Source organism: Alligator sinensis, unplaced genomic scaffold (genome assembly GCF_000455745.1).
Source record: "Alligator sinensis unplaced genomic scaffold, ASM45574v1 scaffold2065_1, whole genome shotgun sequence".
Taxonomy (NCBI): Eukaryota; Metazoa; Chordata; order Crocodylia; family Alligatoridae; genus Alligator; species Alligator sinensis.
Window position 1 is genome coordinate 31,430 of NW_005843643.1, and position 19,602 is coordinate 51,031.

At 46.0% G+C, this 19,602-nt stretch overlaps 1 protein-coding gene across 8 annotated transcripts in view; it reads right to left on the minus strand.

Annotated features, from left to right (window-relative positions):
* Window positions 1-19,602, minus strand: part of TMEM51 (transmembrane protein 51) — a 30,323-nt gene that overhangs the window by 9,812 nt on the left and 909 nt on the right. For 2 of the 8 annotated variants that reach the window (XM_014527565.2, XM_025195609.1), the window contains exon 1: window positions 18,282-18,410. The exons of 2 other annotated variants lie outside the window; for them this stretch is intronic. In XM_014527565.2, the coding sequence (XP_014383051.2) occupies window positions 18,282-18,408 (127 nt within the window). In that variant the 5' untranslated portion in view covers window positions 18,409-18,410. Of the gene's footprint in view, window positions 1-5,572; window positions 5,706-11,711; window positions 12,404-13,347; window positions 13,498-17,359; window positions 17,445-18,281; window positions 18,411-19,602 lie in introns of those variants that run through there. 4 more of the 8 variants (XM_025195610.1, XM_025195613.1, XM_025195611.1 and 1 more) reach the window with 4 other exon arrangements.

Consider the following 19,602-nt stretch of genomic DNA (forward strand, 5'->3'; position numbering starts at 1 on the left):
CGAGTGGCCATTTGAAAAACAGAGCTGGATCGCTCCCTTCAGAAGCACAAATTGAAATGAAGATTATGACTGCAGCAGATGGCAAATCCGAGGCAGGTGGGGGCTCTGTAAATGCTGAATCCCAAGTGTTTGCTAACGAAAGCATCAGTAACGAGAGCAAACAAAATTAGGAAGTCACATTTCTACTAAAGTGGAAAATTTGTTACAATATTATTTCCTTTCCTGGGACCAACTTCTCCCTCCCAGCCCCAAGGCATATGGGTTGGATCTTCCTTCTAACGTGTGCTTGAGCACTGAAAGGCCTGCACTGAAATAGTTTGGCTACCGAATTTGTGCCAGATTATCAGCAGTCCTTGAAAGAGAACGTATGTTGCTATTACAATAACGAGCACGGAGCTAAAGGTAACGGAGAACTGCACAAAACGGATGAACGTATGGCTACCTGCTGTGGGTAGGACACATGCCTCGAGTCCAGGCAGCTGTAAAGAGCTGACTTGTGGTGTGTATGAAATAGAAACACACCAAAGAACGCAATAACATCTATTAACTGAAAAACCTAGCCAGGGGATTTGTACTTATCAAAGTCCGATCACATGATAAAAGCCAATTTTAACAAAGCCAGCTGAGTAAGAACCACAATTCTGAACCGGTGACAATAATGTTCACATCAAAAAGTCGTCAGCCATGCTCCTCTGCTCTCCTCAACATGGACTTTCCAATACATAATCAGGAATACGAGGTGCTTCACCCCACTGCTGGTATTAGGTCTATCAACTTTTGTCTGCAAGCTCCCAGAAGTGCAAAGGGAAGACCCTCTGCCTGGTTCCAGCAGAAGCAATCAAATACCTGGGAAGGGCTTTCAAATGCCACAGCCATAAATTTCATGGATTATGCTGCAACTAGAGGAGCTATATAAAGTCAGAGGAAGTTGGATTTTTTTTAATTTTAATTTTTTTTTAAAACAGGGCTGGCCTAGCAGTACCAAAAAAAAAAAAAAGTGGAACCAACTAAGGCATTCACACGACATTAGTCAGAGACAACAAACTGAACGAGGGAGTATGCAAATGAAGGAGGCAAAGTTCAGCAAGGAAGAAAGAAATTTAAGTGTTAACTGTAGGGAAGGTCTTCAAACTGTCAGTACAACACAGGAGCGCAGTAGAGTCATAGCAGCTGCTGGAAGGGACGCACTTGGAGAAGCTAGAGAGTAATGTCTGCCCTGCAAATACGTCTGACTTGCAGAAAATCTGTCCCCTGGTACGATACAGGCTGCAGCTTTCCCACCAACACGGTCCTTCTCAGTTACTCTAAACTCAAGGGGGTCAAACATGCGGCCCACCGGTCATTTGCAGCCCGCAGAACTATTCCACGTGGCCCGCCGGTAGTTTGGTGGGCTACCAGAAAGTGGGAGCATGGCTTGCCACAGTATTTGGGGTACCTGGACCACGATGACCATGGCCATCAGTAGCAGCCCTTCAGCTCTGCATGGCCGCTCGGACTGCATGCCCTCTGCTCTGCACCGCTGCCCAGCCAGAGCCCCGCACTGCCATGGGCTCTTGGCTCCACGCTGATGCCCGTCTCGAGTCCCATGCCACCATTTGCCCCTGGATCTGCACTTCCACCTGAACACAGCTCTGTGCTGCTGCCTGGTCTCGGATCCATGTCAAGCCTGAGCGTGGCCCCACTGCAGTTTCTGCTGGCCTCATGGAAGGAGCCTCTGCAGTCTGGATCCAGCCCGCAGACCAGGATGAGTTTGACACCCCTGCTCTTAAATGGCCTGTTTAACATCTACATACTCACCAGCCCTTTAAAGTGCAAGGAGAGTTGTCCCAGCTTACAGCGCTCTGAAAACACTTTATAAATGTACTGCACTCTGTTAGTTCAAAAGCGGGCCAACAAAAACTGTGACGTTGCTGTATTGCAAAAGCTATTTTATTCACTTGCTACCTCTGCAGCAAAGCACAACCGGGGTCTTTGCCACATTTTGCATTGCCCTAGCAATGTGACGAAATGTCAATGCATTTAAATGCGAGCACAAGTTAAACCATCTTGTTATCTTTGAGGTCTGTTTAACACTTCCCCACCCTCCTTGCCCCGTACAAGTTTAATAGCTAAGTCCCAGCAAGCACCTAGAGCAACTTAAATCTTAGTCACAGAATATGTTATTTCTTTGTCGCCTTTCAAGCCTGATGGATGGATGGAGCCGTGAAGTTATAGCTCTCAGATGTTTCTTTGCAGCTAACCTCCCCCACCCTTTCGGCAGTAGCTTTCATCTGAAAAGTTAAGGGCTGCCTGCATTTCTTGGTTCTGCTCCATGTTGCAGGAAAAATATGAAATTTCATGTCTGCTTACTGAAACATTTTATAGCCCTGTTTTGAAGTGCAGCCTATAGATGCTTATCTTAATTACAACAGACCCTCACTAATTGGCATGCACGGAAATTAAAGCTCCCTCCTCTTGGCAAGAAGTTCAGAGGAGAGTCCAGCAGAAGAAGGCTGGTATTGCTAAACTCCTTCCAATTCAAATATACGTAACATATTTACTACTTCACTCTCAAGAATAAAAGTAAAGCAGTTATTTAAAAAGCAAACAGTTTTGAGCTTTTTCTTTTTGGCCTTTTACTAATGGTTCCCCTATAATGCATTTGATCCATAGAGCCCAGGGAAGCTAGTGGAAGGGCTCCTACCGACTTTGACGAACGCTGAATCAGCCCAACATACACAAGGTGGCAACTCGACTGGAACGGCAGAGTACTCCCTTTTTTATGGAGAAGCGATCATTTTTCCATTAGAGTAGACTTGAAAAACTCTTTTGGTACCACGGTTCCTGTCTTGCCCATACCACGTAATAAGATCACGCATTACAACAGCAAAAAGGTCCAGCTCTCTCTCCAGACTGAAGTAGCATGCATGCCCCATCTCAGCAACCCTCAAATTGTGAGCTAACAAACGGCAACAAACGGCAGGCTATGCTGACCACCATAACTGCATAGCTGACTCGTCCTCCCTTCCAAGAACATTTTGAGCCATATTAATGCAATGCTCTTTAGAGCAAGTTAAGAGCGCTGCCTTGCGACTAAGGTGATTATGTACTGTGCAATATTCACTTAAGTCACCTTCCCTCTCCAGTTCTGCCCTGAGCTGGGATCATCTGGCACAGAAAGAGCAAGCTGACCGGCAGTTTTGTTGAAGGAACTAGTTTTCACCTGCTTTTGAAGTCAATACCCTTAAGGCAAGATGCTATTTCATATAGCCACGATACCAGTAAAAACTAAAATTAATCAAAAATCACAGCTAGGAAACAGGAAGTCCAGCCATACATATTGTAGGTGTGGTATGAATATAAAGCAAATAAGCTTATCAACAGCCTTAAACAGGAGCATTCAAGCAGGCAGCTGCTTTCACTGCTCTCCTAAGCACATGATACTTCAAGTTCATGCACCGACTGTGGTGCCACTACAAAGGCTTGGAAATAAAGTCACTCAGGGCCTAAACTTTTGCAATGAGCCAAAGTGCTTCAGGCTCTTCTCAAAACTTGCAGCAGCCGCGTTTCTTAGAAAGCCCTCGAGACTTAGGCCACTAAATTACCTCTGCACTTTTGAACTCTGGCTCCAGAATCCCTTAGTGTTAAAAATGAGGTTGGTACTGGGGAAAATGCAACTAGGATAAATTTGTTTAAATAAAGTTTCCATGCTCCTCTCCCAGGCTGTGGCCAGCAGGTGAGGTGGTGGCCCCAGTATTGAAGAAAATCCTTGCCATTAAGTACAAGCCTGGAGACCAGTTGGTTTGGACTGGCAGCTCCAGCCGCTTTCTGTCCGGGATACAAGGACGCAGTCAGGGCTTGACCCTACGTGGACACAACCCAGGAGATCAGGAACAGACAAGGTCAGAGCAGCAAGGGTCTCCTGCAGAGGTGGGGATCAGGAAGAGGTGGGTCTGGAGGACAGGGTTTGTAAGGGATTGGGATGAAGGGGCTCATCCCAGAGAGAACCGGGAGCTGTGCAGGGGCAGCGAAGGGATCAGCAACAGGAAGCAGGGATCTAGACTAAAAAAGCCACTAGCTGGGCAGTCCAGATATAGTTATATGGGACTGGGATGTGAGTAGAGGGTTAGACTGGAGTCTGGAGCACAAAGGGTCAAGGAGCTGGAGGCTGGGACAAGGAGTCGGCGGGCAGGAACAAGGATGGAGCCAGGAAAGAGGATCCAGAGAACAGAACAAGCAAGACCTAGGAGCAAACGAGGAAGGACCCGGGACCGGGTAACTAGGCATCAACAGGCAAGAGCCAGGGAAATAAGAACAAGGAGGCAGAAGCCCAGGGCTACACAGAGGCATCTATCCTGATGAGCATCCTCCGCTGGGCTCTGAAAGGAGCGGTTGCTTATCAGCAGGCAGCCTCATCCAGGCAGGTCCAACTGGTGGTAGTTAGTTAGCCAGTCCCACTGGGTAACCACGGCCAGCAGGGACAACTCAGCCTGTTTGCTGCCCAACTCTTGATACTTTCGAGAGAAGCAGAGGTAGCTGCAAAGGAAACAGGGACGAGAGGGGAAGCCTTCCTGGCAACTTAACCTGGTTTCTGTTGTGCCACTTGACACTCCCCTATGCAAATCCATGTGGTGCTCAGCTCGTTTTACCCTAAACTAAGCTTTTTAAAAGACTCACTTTTTTTTTTTTTTTTTTTTTTTTAATTTTGAAGTAGTAAAGACTGGTCAGAAGCTCTGTAACAAAGCTGCACCCCCACATACCCCAGGATCAATCACGCTTGCACAACGTGGGTCCTCCTTGGATCTGCAGCCTGCGTTGCTTCCAGCCCACACACACCTGTTAGCTCACGGGCGTCCTAGCAATGATTTACATGACGAACGCTGAGTCACGAAACTGCGACTGCAGTTACAGCACGGGGCGCCGATGCCGGAGAAGCTAATCCTGCCTTGTGCAGGGATCTGAACGACGTCTTCCTTGAGCTCCCAGTTTTGATTTCTTGTCCCCACACAGCATATCCCACCTCCAAAGCAGGTTTGTTCTCCTCTTTCCATTACAAGTACAAACCTTACCCACACGCTTACACCCACAATCCTGCGCCCCAGCATGCACACAGTTTAAGGGAGAGGAAAAAAAAAAAAAAGGGTTAAAGAGAGAAAGCTACTTCATTTTGATGTTATACCAGACTTCTCCAAACACAGTTATGGTATAATCCCCTGGACAACAGCAGAGTTTAAGCCTTCTTCAGAGAGGTCTTAAATTAGCACGAGCCATCAGCCAGTAAGACTCTGTTTGCACGAGATCCGGACTGTAATGACTTGTTTAAACAGAGGCCGTGCACTGCAGCATGCACCGGTCAGTTTGCCAAGGCCACCAAATAAGGGAGAAAAATCTCAGTACAAAGCCAGTGAGAGCTGCCACCTTTGGTGCATGCAGGAAAGAAGGCAAACTCCAATTCTTTAACAGCAGAGCAAAAATAAATACATACATAAAAATCAAAATCACCACGGAGATAGGAATGCATCAGGGACAAAAGAGCAGGGGCATGTGCTTTGGCCAAGTCATCACACAGCGTAGAGGGCCAACTTTCATCTACCTGTGTGTTCATAGAGGAGATCTCAGCATGCCAGGAGATCCAGGCTGGCACGTGGTCTTATGCAGAGGAGAAAGCTCTGAAGAGATCCACACAGGTCGAGAGGCATCCCGGGGGTGGTTTCCGCTCTTCCTGCCTCCCCACCAAATTCAGGATTGCTCTGGGTCCCCCGCCCCCCACCTGCATCCCAGCGTTCCCACCCACATTTTCAGAAACACAATCTGCACCATGAGATCACATGGATAAGACCAGCTGGACGGGAAAGGGCAAATCTGACGTGGTTACGATGCGTAACAAACCTATTAAACTCGGCTCGAGGGCTATTTCGCCCACGGAGGTGAAGTCAGGGTAGCGTGCAATTCATACCCAACGTCAGCGGGGCAGTACGCTTCATCTGGAGTCCTGTGTTGCAAACTACGACGTGGTCCTCTGCCTAGAAGTCATAATGTAAAGATGGAAGCTGCCCATTAGACAACAGACCATCATACATGAGACCTGCCTTTGATGTTGCTAGGCAAGAAAGCTAAGCAAAGATGCCAGGTGTATTTCCTGCCCCCAGGGAACTGCTTCCGATAAATCCACATTTTGCTGCAACGGCAAGTTGTACTTACACAAGTTATGACTAAGCCAGTTTAACTGAAGCCTGAATTATCTCCTAGCAGAATTGATTATGGGGATTTGCTTAGGCTTTCTGCTGCCATAATAAATCAGATTCCCCATTAATCAGTATGCACATAACTGTAATACCTATGATGCAGATTTTGAACCATTCATTGATGTGACCCTTGTGAATGCAAACGCACCTTACTAATACCCAAGCATATATAGACAAGTGATTACACCTTTAAATGCTGGCAAAAAGATGCAAAGCAGTGCTTGGGCATGCCTTGGGAAGTGACTACCAAAGCAACGGCAGCTTCCAACCTTGCCAGATGGCTGCTATGCAGTCTGAGTCATCCTTTTACACAGGGAAAACACCATTTTTGCTTTTGTTTTGCACTAACCAACTCCAACATCTGTTACTTTGATACTTTCCCTTTAGTTCTCAGCCCCTTGGTGCAAATTCTCCGGGGGGTTTTTTGGCTGAGATTCCCATGGGGGGTTAGGGGGCAGACAGAGAACAGGACTAAACTATTAGGTCATTGAGAAGTTCCAGCCTTAATATTTGGTGGCTGGAGACGACAAACTTTGCAGAAGCAAAAGAGCTGACATCAAGCTATTTGCATGCTTCTTTCAAGAGCTGGCATAACTGAAAGACTTGAAAATTGGGCCCTTCATGGGTCCCCCGTTGTCCACCCCTGGCACGCCAACATCTTACAAGTCTATGTTGTGGGCGTTTCTCTGCCCAAAAATGTTGCCGACGCCTAGGATAGAGTATTTAAAGGGGAAAGAGAAAAAAACAAAACGCCAACCTTTCAAACATATTCCACAAAGGCTTGAAGTAGTAAAATAAGCCACCTGAAGGGGAATGTTGCGAGGCTTCGGTCTCACCCTTCCCGAATTCAGGATTACACCCTTTACTCCAGTAGTTTTCAACCTTTTTCATTGGTGGACCCCTAAAAAAAAGACTTGAATGGAGGTGCAGACCTCTTTGAATTGTAAATGTGGGTATTCACATACTTCTGATGGACCACGGTCATCTTTTCAGACCCCTCAGACACTGTCTGGGGACCTCCAGGGGTCCATGGACCACAGGTTGCAACCCACTGCTCTACTCAGTAAAGAGCAATCACAGCCAAATGCAGCCTTGGGCAAGTCAGTGGAATTATCCACTTTAATAGTGACCTGAAGTGATAATTGGAAGGAGGGAAAAGCACCCAAGGAAAGTCTAGGTGAGAAAGGAAAGGCAGAGTTTATACTTGGCTCTTTCACTTCCTAGCTTCCAGCTGGGCAAGGGGAAAGTTGCATAATTGTGATGACGAGCAATTGTTTTTCCAAGTTCAAACGTATCCACTTCCTGGAAAGATTCTAGAGAGTTTAAAGTTCAAACCTCTCCTTGAGCTTATGCAGTTCGTTGGGCTAGCATGGTTAAGGGCCATGCTAGCCCAAAGCAGCCAACAGGACAGTAGGGAGGGATCTGGCTTTTGGCTCCCCAACCTAAATGACCCAGATACCCGTTAAGAGCCAGGTCCACTGGGGATGGTTTTCACGGCAAACCCAGAACTCACTGAAGTCTGAAGCCCGAGCAAGATACTTTAACACTTGTCATTGAGTCTACAAAAGTTCTGCCTGCTTCCCCTAAACTCAAAACCAGTTTTCCCAGGTCTCCAGCAACAGTTAAGAAGGACCTCTATCATATTCTCTCCGCAACCAGATTTGCAAGTTCAGCTCAATTAAGACTTGCCATCACCCTACTCTTTGAGGAATCGTGCAATAAGTTTTGTTTGTTTTTTTTAAAGCTGCTTTTTGCTATGATGCCAATTAATATTTGTACAGCATCTAGCACACCACAGGGCTCCCAATGTGACTGGCCTCTAAGTGCCACCATATTAAAAAATAATATTAGTACAAATACTGCAAGCATCTAAAAGCACCAGAAGTGAAGCAAAAAAAAAGCGATGATGCCAACATCTGCAGAGAAAAACTGCACCCATATACAGTCGATCGCTTTTCACAAGGTCAGAACATGGTAGTTGCCACAGCTATGGAGATGAGAGCAATATAAATAGGTACATAGATAACTGAGCAGACCAATCAGACTGCGCAACTGCAAATAATCAATACATAATGTTTCAAGGCAAGGTCAGAAAAAGAGGTGCTAGGAGGGTGGAGAAATCACAGAAAAAAAGCCAAGAACTCAGCCAAGCCATCAGTCAGTTTGGCAACTCTGAAATTAGGGAAAATTCCTTCCTAACACTTGCAACCATCAGCTTAACATATAATAGCAATTACCTTCATCTGTTGCTGATCAGATCAAAGTCCTTAAAATGACACCGAGTTTTCCACTGGGGTTTCCCAGCTTAGTGACTGCATTAGCCACCGTAATAAAAATGGATATAATTTGGGAGTCTAGAAATAAAGGGGCTATAACCTAGCTACTATTCTGTTTTTAAAATGGTGGTGTAGTTAACAAAAAAAGTGTCTCACTTTTTAGAAGTTTTAATGAGCCATCAGCTATTAAACACTTTGGAAATCAGACTGGTAACCTGGTTTCTAACCTGTACCACTAGATATCCCCATAACACTGTTATAACTTAGAGTAATTTGCTGCAAACCAGTAATATCCCTGCTAGCCTAATTTTACCTTTAAAATATTTTGTAATGTATTCAGTACAACAATGTGCATGCTGCTGGGCTGGCCAGATGGTTGCAGTTTTCTTTGAATGCTTCTTGCTGGAAAGGTATCATTTGCTAGCCAGGGCTAGGGAACTTGAATATTCCTTGATGCCGCAAGTGAAATAGTCTGATTGCATTTTATCTGCCACCGGGAAAAAAAAAAGAGACTAACCAGGGGAGAGTCAGAAGACTGACATGTTCATTTATGTCCATAATATGCTTCGGCAGGAGCTGGGGAGAGCATGCCAACACCAATTTACAACAGCCTAAGAGATCCATTAGACCTCAGTTCATCACATTCCCTTTTTAATGAACCGATTTCCACTGCCTTTATCAACATCAAACAAGTAGGGCGGTTTGCTCACATAGCCAACTCAGCTGTCACATGCTCCTTTAATGTAAAGGCATTGAATAATTAAGCCGCTAACCAGGACTTTCCAAACTTTGCCTTCTGATAGCTAGAGGCCTAACCCTACTAACCCAGTGACGCAAGGAAGGAGGCAGCAGCTTACCAAAGTTTTAGGGGAAAGAGCCAGGGCCCCCACAGTGTCTGGGAATGGAAAGGGAGAAGGACTTTCGGAGTCCAGGGGCCCTGCTTACAGACTGCATCTTTCGAATCAGAGCCCAACTAGGAAAAGACTGATGTAAGTGAAGGTCCTTCCCCACATCTTGCTGACAGAAGTGTGGAGGTGCAAGCTCTTGTACAGCCAGAGTTTCCCGACTTGGGGCTGAGGTCCCCAAGACTCACTTTCCCTCAGCCTTTTCATGCTACAAGGATGAGGTTACCCACTATTTTTGCCTTTCCAGGCACTTCCCCCTGCCCACACTATTAACAATGCCTGAGCCCAACACAGTCTATAGCTGCACCAAACCCCAGAGTGAAAGTGCCCTGGCCAGGTTTCCACCGCTGCCGTTACGGAAACGATCACAGCTTTCATAAAATTCATGCTGCTGCTCCTCGGCACAGCTAGATCGTGAGCAGACACCGGAGCTCGGTCCGTCTCGACTTGCCACGAAAGCTCTGGATCAGGTTCACAAATGCAAGGTGCTTCCCAACCATAAGGTTTCTATCAGAGCTGGTACTGGAGAATGACTTTGGTTAAAGCAGCTCAAATTAGCTTTGTACGCTGGCTCTTTCTACCCTGACCTACACACGCAAGAGGAAGATCTTCCTTTATGGCAGGGAAAAGAGGAATGCATAGTTTTAAGATCTAGTAATAACCCACTGCAGGAAAACGATGGTGATTGAAACAGGCTGGTCTCCAAAGGGTGCAGTTTGAACAATTACTATCGGGTGATGGGAATACGGTGGTGACGCAGGCCACTCCTCCAGCCAGTCAAGTACATCCTTTTCAAGTCTTCGGCTCCGAGTTTTATAACAAAATCTGCTGCCACCTGAGAATAATTTGTTGCTTATCCTCACAAATAAATGGATCACAGCTTCTGTGTTGTTGCCAAGGATCCCGCATCTTTAATCCTTTGCCTTTTCATATCAGCATAAATGCTGAGAAACTCTGAAATTGTTCTCAATTGCCTAATGATATGGCTAGATGCTAGGGCTCGGTTGCTCGCTGCTAACTGTGCTTATCGTAGACCTTTCCCAGTCTCCCTCTTGATGTTCACTTGCACTAATAAAACATATAGTCCAGAAATGACTTAGACCACGGTTTACAGAAATGGGTACTTCAAAGCAGGCTCCCAAATCTGTCTTTAGGCACTTAGATAAATGGCCTGAATTTCAAGAGCACTAAAAGATGCAGCCACTTTCACAGATGTCAAGCAACCTACTTGTATCTAGTGGACTTTTAATTTAAGCCAGCTCTAGACACCAGTCAAATGGGTGGATCTGCCTGTACCCCCCTAGCTAACAACTCTAAGGAAGGGACTGGTGGAAAGAGGGTCTGACACGTCTCAAAAAATCCCAGAGATACCAAACAAGTAATAATTTGAATAGCTTTTAAATATTTTTGAGCTGACGCTTGCAGTTGAACAGTTCCACTTTCTGAAGTTCTTTAAGATTCCAAGTATGGCCATGTCCAAAGTATCAGAGACAGCAAAATACACATCACTAGAGCCTTATGAAAATCAGAAAAGCATGACAAAATTCTAGTGCTATATATACCCTTTTTTGGATATCGTGTGCTTTCCCGATTTGCTTTTTTACAAAAGGACAGAAGTCAATTCCTTGCCTACAGTTCCTTAGCTCGGGTGTGGAACCGCAATTAAAACTCAGCAGCTTCCACCTCTCGGTCCTGCACCGTGTCCATCACATTTAATCTCTTTTAGGCAAGACAGGAAAAAAATTGCAACAAAAAGCCAGTTGGCATAATCCAATCACAACAACAAAAAGCAAGCTGGAATAATCAAATCGCAGCCCGGCCATTAAGATGATGCACCTCAAAACAGATGCTGTCAAAGAGACGCGGACGTACTTGCCACGAGACAGCAGGTTGCTAAAATTATTTGGTTATGAATGCCACGTCCTTCAGTCTCACGAAAGGTGAAAGAAGGCTGTTCTTCTTATCCATAGCTTCACAGTTAAGAGTATGTATCCGTGGGCAAGATACGAAAGCACTTAGTGCCTACACAAGGGGACTGTTCAAAGACAACGGAGCCCAAGCAGTTAGTATATCCTCTCTACAAAAGTCACCCACAAGAGCCTAACTTATATATCTTCGGTTTTCTAAAAACTAAATGCAGCTGCAGTTGGCTGGCTATTTAACTGATCCGCTGCAAGGCATGTTTTCTTTATTTTATTTTTTTTAGCTGCCTTTCATTTTTACCTCCTTTTATTCAGTGCTAGAGAAATTGGGTATGCAATATTAATCTGACAGCTGTTGACTCACAAGGAAACAAAGCAACATACCCATCCCTGTAAGCGCACATACACGACTGCAGTTTCCTCCTCCTCCGTATGGACGGATGATCTCATATCATACTCATCAACACCTCCCAGACGTGGTGGTGCCCTGGATCTCCTGCCGTCTTTCCCTGACACACTGTGGAGTTTTTTCCCTTAAAATTTGTATTCAAGACCCTACATGCACCACGTGGTGCTTAGCACCTGTGACTTAGTGCAGTGGGTTTTTTGGACAAGGGTTTGTTGCTCAGTTGCTTTCAGTCATAGGGGTCTTGACACTGTCCTGAGAGGTCTCTTCCCATCTCGTGTTGCTGCACATGATCAGCATCTTGTTCTCTTGGCTTCTTCCCGTGGGGAGAAGTGTGCGCTGGGAAGCATTTGGGTTTGGGAATTTTTTAAGTATGCCCACAGCCATATATTTATGTTGGAGAAGGTCAACTGGAAAGGGATGAGGTTTCTGATGGTCTTCACTTCTTGTAGGAGTTTATTCCTGGCGCTTTTGATGCTACTAAAAGACTTCTGACCAGTCAATCATAGTGATTAAACCCAAGGCTTGCCTTTAACTGCCCAACATACATTAAAAATGCTAATTTCTACATGTGGTATCCTTTGTGATAAAGGGCACATAGCGCATGGCTTTTGCATTAAGTGCAAGCAGTCATTTCATCTAACAAAAAAAGGGGTCAACTGGCCAAAAGTTATGCTTGTTAACTTTCCCAAACTGTAAGACATGATTTTACTGTAACATTGCCTCATACTCTCTTAACTGTGCACACGTTATTCAGCAAGCACAGATCCCAGTTTTTTTTACAAAAAGAGTGAAATATGACAAATCCCACCTTAAAAGAGCTGCAACATTTCCAACTAGATATAGATATTCACCCGTGTGGCTCAGAGGGTGTGGCTTTTCATTTAGGTTACAACCCTCAATTTTAAAATCAGCCTCCGTCTACTCACTAGTTGTTCTACAAGATGTTTTAGCACATACTGTTCCCATACAGTGTAAAAATAGATCTACTTTTTTTTTTTTTGCCTCTTAGTAAAATAGTAAGCTGGGCTTGGACATCTAATCTGAAGGACTGGTGGACCTAGCCAAGGAAACCATCAACTTACTTACATTCAGCAGTCAGAAATTAATATGAATTAACATACTGTTAAGCTAACACTTCAAGCTACTGTCATCGTCCTTTGAACTACCGATAATTTGACGTTCGTGATAACTGACTTCTAAAACAGAATCGAACAAACGTATAAACACGCATTTCTCCCTGCTGGTAACACTGTATGAGATGTCCTACCCACAGATACGCGAGGACAAATGGTTGCGAATCCCATGGCCAGCTAAGATGCTCTGTTTGCAAATGCAGCCAGGCTCCCCAGAACATGCTGCAAAACAGATTATTATCAGTCCTTAAAAGCTCTAAAAAAACCCCCAAAATGACACAACATGATAAACTGAAGCATCAAGCATTGTTGTTGCTGTTTGGGCCTCCATCACCATCAAGGATTATCTATCTGATAAATACAAGACAAACTGAAGTGAATGGCCAACCAAAGCAAATATCTTGTCTTCAAATTTCACTTTGTCACTCATCTTCTACCTTGTCTTACTTCACACTTCACTTTGTCACTCATCTTCTACCTTGTCTTCCTGACTCCACCCAAAAAGCACAATATAAGCAGAGAGTTCAAGTCCCTCTCAATCAGGTCTGATTATCCAGGTTGTAAATGGGGCACCCAAGCTGAGGTTTAGTCGCCGCTCCCTCTAACACTGCAGCCCAGGAGATGGCGTGAAATCACGAAGTGTTGTAATATATCCAGAAGCAGTCGAGGACACTCCTCAAAAAGCCTTGACGTGAATACAGCCTTGTCCCGTGCTAGCCAAAAGCCCCTTCGGGTCAGAGAGTGCATCCTGTGCTGATATGCTCTGGGTCGCTCAAGCATGGCAAGCCAGGCATAGTGGCTGCTCTTCGCGTTACAGCACTGCACAACCAATTTCCAAGAAATCACAGTGCTTTGATGCTTGCAACATCAGAAAAGCATCAGCAATCTCACCCTACAGTAGCCCCCAAGGTGTACCTACAAGTAGATGCCCTTCTCAGTTTACGATTATACCCCAGCGTCCCTCAATATGGCTATGGGATCGGTGCCTTCTCACTCCCAGCCCCTCCTCTCTCCTCTTCCTACTTTTGCTTCTAATACAGCTGCACCTTCAGCTCTTGTACAGCTCCATCACTTCAGTTATTCCTCTTGTACCACGCCACCTCCCAAAGGGTTTTCTCCCCCCCTCCTCCAGCTTAAGCAAACCACGCTAGACGCTCCCGGGAATCAACGTGCAGAGTTACTCTGGCTGCCGTTTGGCGCAGATCCTTCTTCTGAAAACCGCCGCAAATAGTCTGCATGGGGCCCAGTAAGTTCCCCTCCAACCATCATCTTGAGATGCTAGGAGCAGCACAAGAGAGATGACCTGACCAACCGAGTGGTGCCACTCATGCCTCACCCTACTCTTTGTGTCCACCACAGTTTTGAACAGATTCAAAGTGTTGGCAGTCCCACCAGCTCACTGCCTGCAAAAGGACTCGCCGGATTTTTGTTGGGTGTTACTTTACAATACTCTCTTCACACTCCCATCTCCCAAACAGCTTTCCTGTCCTGCCCTTCACAATTTAACGAAATAAGCTCATGTTGGAAATGCCCATCCTTTGCACGTAATGACAAAGCCCCATCTCCTTTGTCATCCTCATCGCTGCCTTCAGGTGCTGGTGATCCCTCTTGCTCTATGTTTCTAAAGGTCCCTAGCCTGTTGGCAGAGCAGGACTGAACACCGTGTTTCTGTTCCGCTCCATATGATCTCTTCTGCTTACAAGCAGTCTGTTCTCTGCAAAACATTAACCCTGAGCATAGGCGGCGGGATAAAATATTATTTGGGGGGATTGACCCCCGTGCCTCCGTCCTGCAGGGCCACTGTGGGGCCAGCACACGCTGCTGCTATACGCGGTGGGGGCAGAGGAGCGCACGGCGCGGATGCTGGGCATGGCGGCGCCGTGATGCTGCTGCTGTCGGCGGCCACTGTGAAATTATTTTGGGGGGCCCCGGCTTCCCGCCGCCAATGACCCCTGAGGTCTTTGAATTATTCCCCATTATCCTAGATGATCCTTTAAATCCAGGCCTGATATTAGTCAAATTCCAGGTTCACTCTCTACTTCCCGATTCCCGTCTCCTTTTCTGGCCTGAGTGATAGCACGTCTAAAATACAGGTCTCAAAGGCCAAGGTGCTTTTATCTGCAAATTGAACTGTACACTCAAAATGACAACTAACTATCCTTTCTACGTCCCCAAATCTTCCGATTTCATAAGAGCTCCAAGTATATCACGCGTGGTTTTCTCTTTATACAGCACACACACATACATGCACACGGCTGCACACAAACAACGTCATTTAAATAAGGTATTAGAAGTTAACATTGAACACTCGGCTCCCATCTGTCACCCCTGCTGCCAGGTTTCTGCCAGGGGCTCTGCCAAAAGAAATACGGTCAAAAAAGGAGTCCCCTGCCATGACTGTACACAGGAGTTACCACGTTTTAAAAAAGGAGTCACCTGCCATGACTGTACACAGGAGTTACCACGTGTGACAAAGAGGGTGGATAGCTAACAAGTCACAAGGTGTGCAGGACCTGCTACTGAAGGAGCGCTACCGCCGCAGCCAGCGATAGGGTTCACCCTTTCCTTACCGAGAGATAGTTAAACCTGTGACTGAAGGAAGACACCTCTGTCCTTGGTTAAGAGACCCAAGAATATGCCTGGCATCGTTTCCCAGCCCTGCGGGTGGGTCCCTGGAGGTGATCGGTGTATGTATAAGACGGGGGGAAGGAGAAGGAAGAGAGAAGAAGAAAAGAAAAATCTCACAATGACTTATTCCAGGAAAGAAAGCGTGAAAAGGAAGTGTAGAGAGACAGAGGGCGCAGTCAGGATGCGTCAGGCTTTAGTGACCGCACCGAAGAATAAAAGTCGCCAGCATTCAAAGCAACCGTTTTCTAAATGATCTGATCCCCTCGGGATCAAATACCAAACAAGGAGCGTATCGCTGTACAAGTACCTGCAAATTGAATACATACCTTCAACTAGCAGTTTTTATTCTGTTGTTACTCAGCCAGCTCTAGTAGGAAGTTGCTTTTATTAAAAATGGAAAATTGATCTTGCTGTGTGAAAGTGAAGTCAGGCTCACAAATGCTTTGGGTCTTGATCCTGTGACAGGCACGGCTTTGGGGGCTACAGTGCTTTTTCTTCAAAGCAGGGGCCTGATCCTGAAGTGTAGCAAATACCTCACCTCCCATGGGCTTAAGCAGGAGTCAAGCTGGAAGCCCTCAGCACACGCTTAAGTCAGTGAAATTAGTGCTGTATTAGCTTTTACAGTGCAATCTTGAATGCTACACAAGTCTTACAAGCCAGACTATCATAAGAACAAAAAGCTACCCGTGTGCCACGGCAGCACTGCTAGTTTAACCCACACCAGCATAAGAGACGGGGAAGACTGTGCCAGCCTGCACTATGCCTACATGGTTACAGGGTAAATGGCATGTGCCTGGACGTCCAAATGAAATGAAAAGGTTATTGCAGGATCCCGCACTGAGGTCACCTCACTGAGGTGAGGATGCAAAACAAGTCTTTGCAAGTCAAATTTGACTTGCCCATACGGCTAGACACAGGGTCACAAGGGAACAGGTTTGATCATTTGTATTGGTCTCTGATCATTTACAAAACACAGGGGTTTTCTTTTTGCTTCCACATTCATGCCCCTCAGCCCCCAACTGGACTAGTTTGCTTCCCTTCCCACCCCTCATGCAGTAGCACAAGGCTGACGCCTGCTTATTTCAAGCACTGCAAGAGGACACGTGTGCAACAAAACCCATTGCCTCCATCACCTACAAATAAAATCCCTAAAGTGCTTTGCCAACCCCAATGATTTGGGCTAAGCCACATGGACGATTCCTTGCCAAAAGGAGCTGCCAAGGAAGAGTTAGGAAGGAGTCAGAGACATAATGTGAATGCACCCTTGAGCAGAGGAAGCAGTCTTGGCTCTACGTATTATAAAACCTGTTGCGTCTCTATCTCCTTAGTCCTTTCTGGTTCAGGAACAGCAACCTTTGGCTTTATTATCGCAGGTGCCCATCTCTCGACTCACAGCAACTGAGGGGGAGTTAACGCTTGCGTGGGATCCTCTGCGCGTGTGAACTGACCGATAAGGAATAGACTGAAATAAATCACATCGCTTAGTGAAATGACGATAGAAACGTCACTGCATTTTTCAAGGCCATTATCAACAAGACTTGCAGGCACATAACTTGACTGCCTTATTCGACACGAGGCAAGGGCAGAGTAACACCTTTAGAGAGGCATGAGCTTTTGTTAACTACACCCTGCTCCATCAGATGCATCTGCGCCTACAAAACCTGGTGCTTCTCTGAAAAGTTTCATCCGTACGGTGCCACCGTACCCAATTTCAGATTCACACCCCAACTACACCTCCCTCTGCCTTAAACATCAAAAAGGCAAGGAGCACCCCACAATATTGCCGAGCTAGAAATTTCGTATAAAAGCTGTCAATGGCTATAAAGCAACTCAGTCTCCAGTGACTCAACGGCAGCACTTACAGACCAGAGAGCACGAGGCTGGGAGAGAGTACGGAAAGATCAAGGTGCACCGTATCTTTAGAAAAGCCATCCGACCTCAGAGAGAACCATGCAAAAGTAAGTAACCCAGGGGTTCAGAACCCCCCCCGAATCCTCCATCCATATAGGTGAAGTTGTCACGTATGCAACTCCTCTAGAGCAAACAGCCCACGTCTACTGCGGAGGAGGTGCAGTCCTTGGGTTCAGCTCAGAGCCTCTAGACTAGCGTCTCATTAAGAACTCCTCCCCCACCACGTCAGGCAGAAATTTAGCTGTCCCCTTTGCCCCCGCTATAATAGTTTATCAGCTATTCTGATAAAAGCTCCTCCATTGCTACCCTAGGAACAAAGCAATAGTGTAGACTTTGCTGTAATAAACAGGGCTTTGCTGGCAAGTCCAACCGCGCAGAAGCTTAAGGTGCAACTGGGACTTCCTCCCACGAGCACACGAAGAGCTGCTTTACAGCTCACGCCAGTACACTCGGAGACCGACAGGATCATAGGAAAGTATGGCTGGAAGGGGCCTCATGAGGATATCTACTCCAGCCCCCTACTCAGCGTCAAACTAAATCATCCCAACTCGATAAGGTGCAGCTCATACTTAACACCCAGCGCTGGCTCCGAAGGAGAAACAGGACTACGCTGCCCAGGCAAGCCCCCACTGTGAGTCTAGCGAGGTAACAGCACTAAGGTTTCTTGTAGCTCGGAAACACCAATTCCAGGATTGTGGCTCCACGCCGTACGGGTGGGAAAGAGACCCCCTGCTCCTTCTTCCCATCCTTGAAGGGCTCCCAGCTTAAGAGGTCTGTGCAACCTGCATGCCATGGGCCTGTCAGCTCCCCACTGCACAAAGCATTGGGCTGCAGTCATCTCCCACAGCCTTAATTATCTTCAAGTTTCCCCACCTGAGCAAAAGCAGCCACACTGGCAAGCTGCAGAATGATCTGATGAGCACCTGGTGTCTTGTAACTGGAGATGCAGCATCTCCACAGCTTTACCAGCTCCAGCCTCGGCTGCAGAGAAAAAGAGCATCTCTGCACAGGATCACGAGCTCCTGATGACTAAAGTACTCAGGATTTTGATTTAAATGAGCTGGCTGGTTGCTCCCCTCTCTAGTCTACATTTCCCAGACAGAGGCAACTCTTTAGGTCACTCAGTCTGCCTTCACAATAATGCAGGATTGTTCCACACAATCAATTCAAGTGATTTATAACCCAGTGACTCAAGCACTGGGCCTTTTTACTGCATCCCTTGGGAGACTTGTCCACAATCTACTTCACCTCTCTAATTAAACTAATGGTCAATTAACCCTCTATTTAACAGCTGTTCCTGTAATTTTTTTGAATAACCAGGCATTCACAGCACACATTTTCTGATCTGCCTTTCTAACGCTGTGCACTATAGATGCATCCAAAACACCTTTTTGTGTTTAGTACAGCTAGGGCAAAGGGAACAACAGAACAAAACTGACAAGGAAAGATGAGAAAGAGTTAATCTCTCTCCAACGGCTCACTTTTACACCAAAAGGGCTTTCAATGCCAAGACCAAGGGAAGTCATGCCATGTTACCTGAGCAGAGACACTATCTGCTGTGACATTTACAGTCAGAGCTAAGGATAGGCCATTATTTCCAGTCCTCTCAATAACCACAGCAAAACAGAACTCATCCCTGCTCCAGCCAAACGTAACAACTTGTTGAGAAACCTTAAACTGACCAAACCACATAAAAGTCCAGATTAAGTAAAGGTCCGGCTGGCCTGTTATTAGGTTAGTCTCACACACCTGCTCAGAACAAGCCACAGCCTTCAATTCTGCCACCAACTGTATTAGAAGCACAATCAATTTGACGTAAACTACCATAAAATTAGGGTGGGGGACAATTCAACCTTGTTCTTATTTATGTTTCCTGCTTGCCTTTACATGCGAGACAAGGAAGTCTGCTCCATTTGGGTTTTCATTCGGCAACGTTTGGACTTAAAACATGCTGCAGGGGATGTTTCTGCTTCCAAAGACGGGCATTTTAACACTGTTTGGAAACTTCCTTGTAAAATAAATAAATCAATCGCTAAAAACAATTACTGGATTTCCCTCTATTGAAAACCAAAAGCAAAACTTTTAGAACGGCTTCCACGACTTGTCCTAAATTCCACCAGCTCTGAACAAAACGTAGGCTCAGAAAAGCCTTTTGAAAATAAGGTTTAGGGTTAGGGCACGAGGGGCTCTTTCC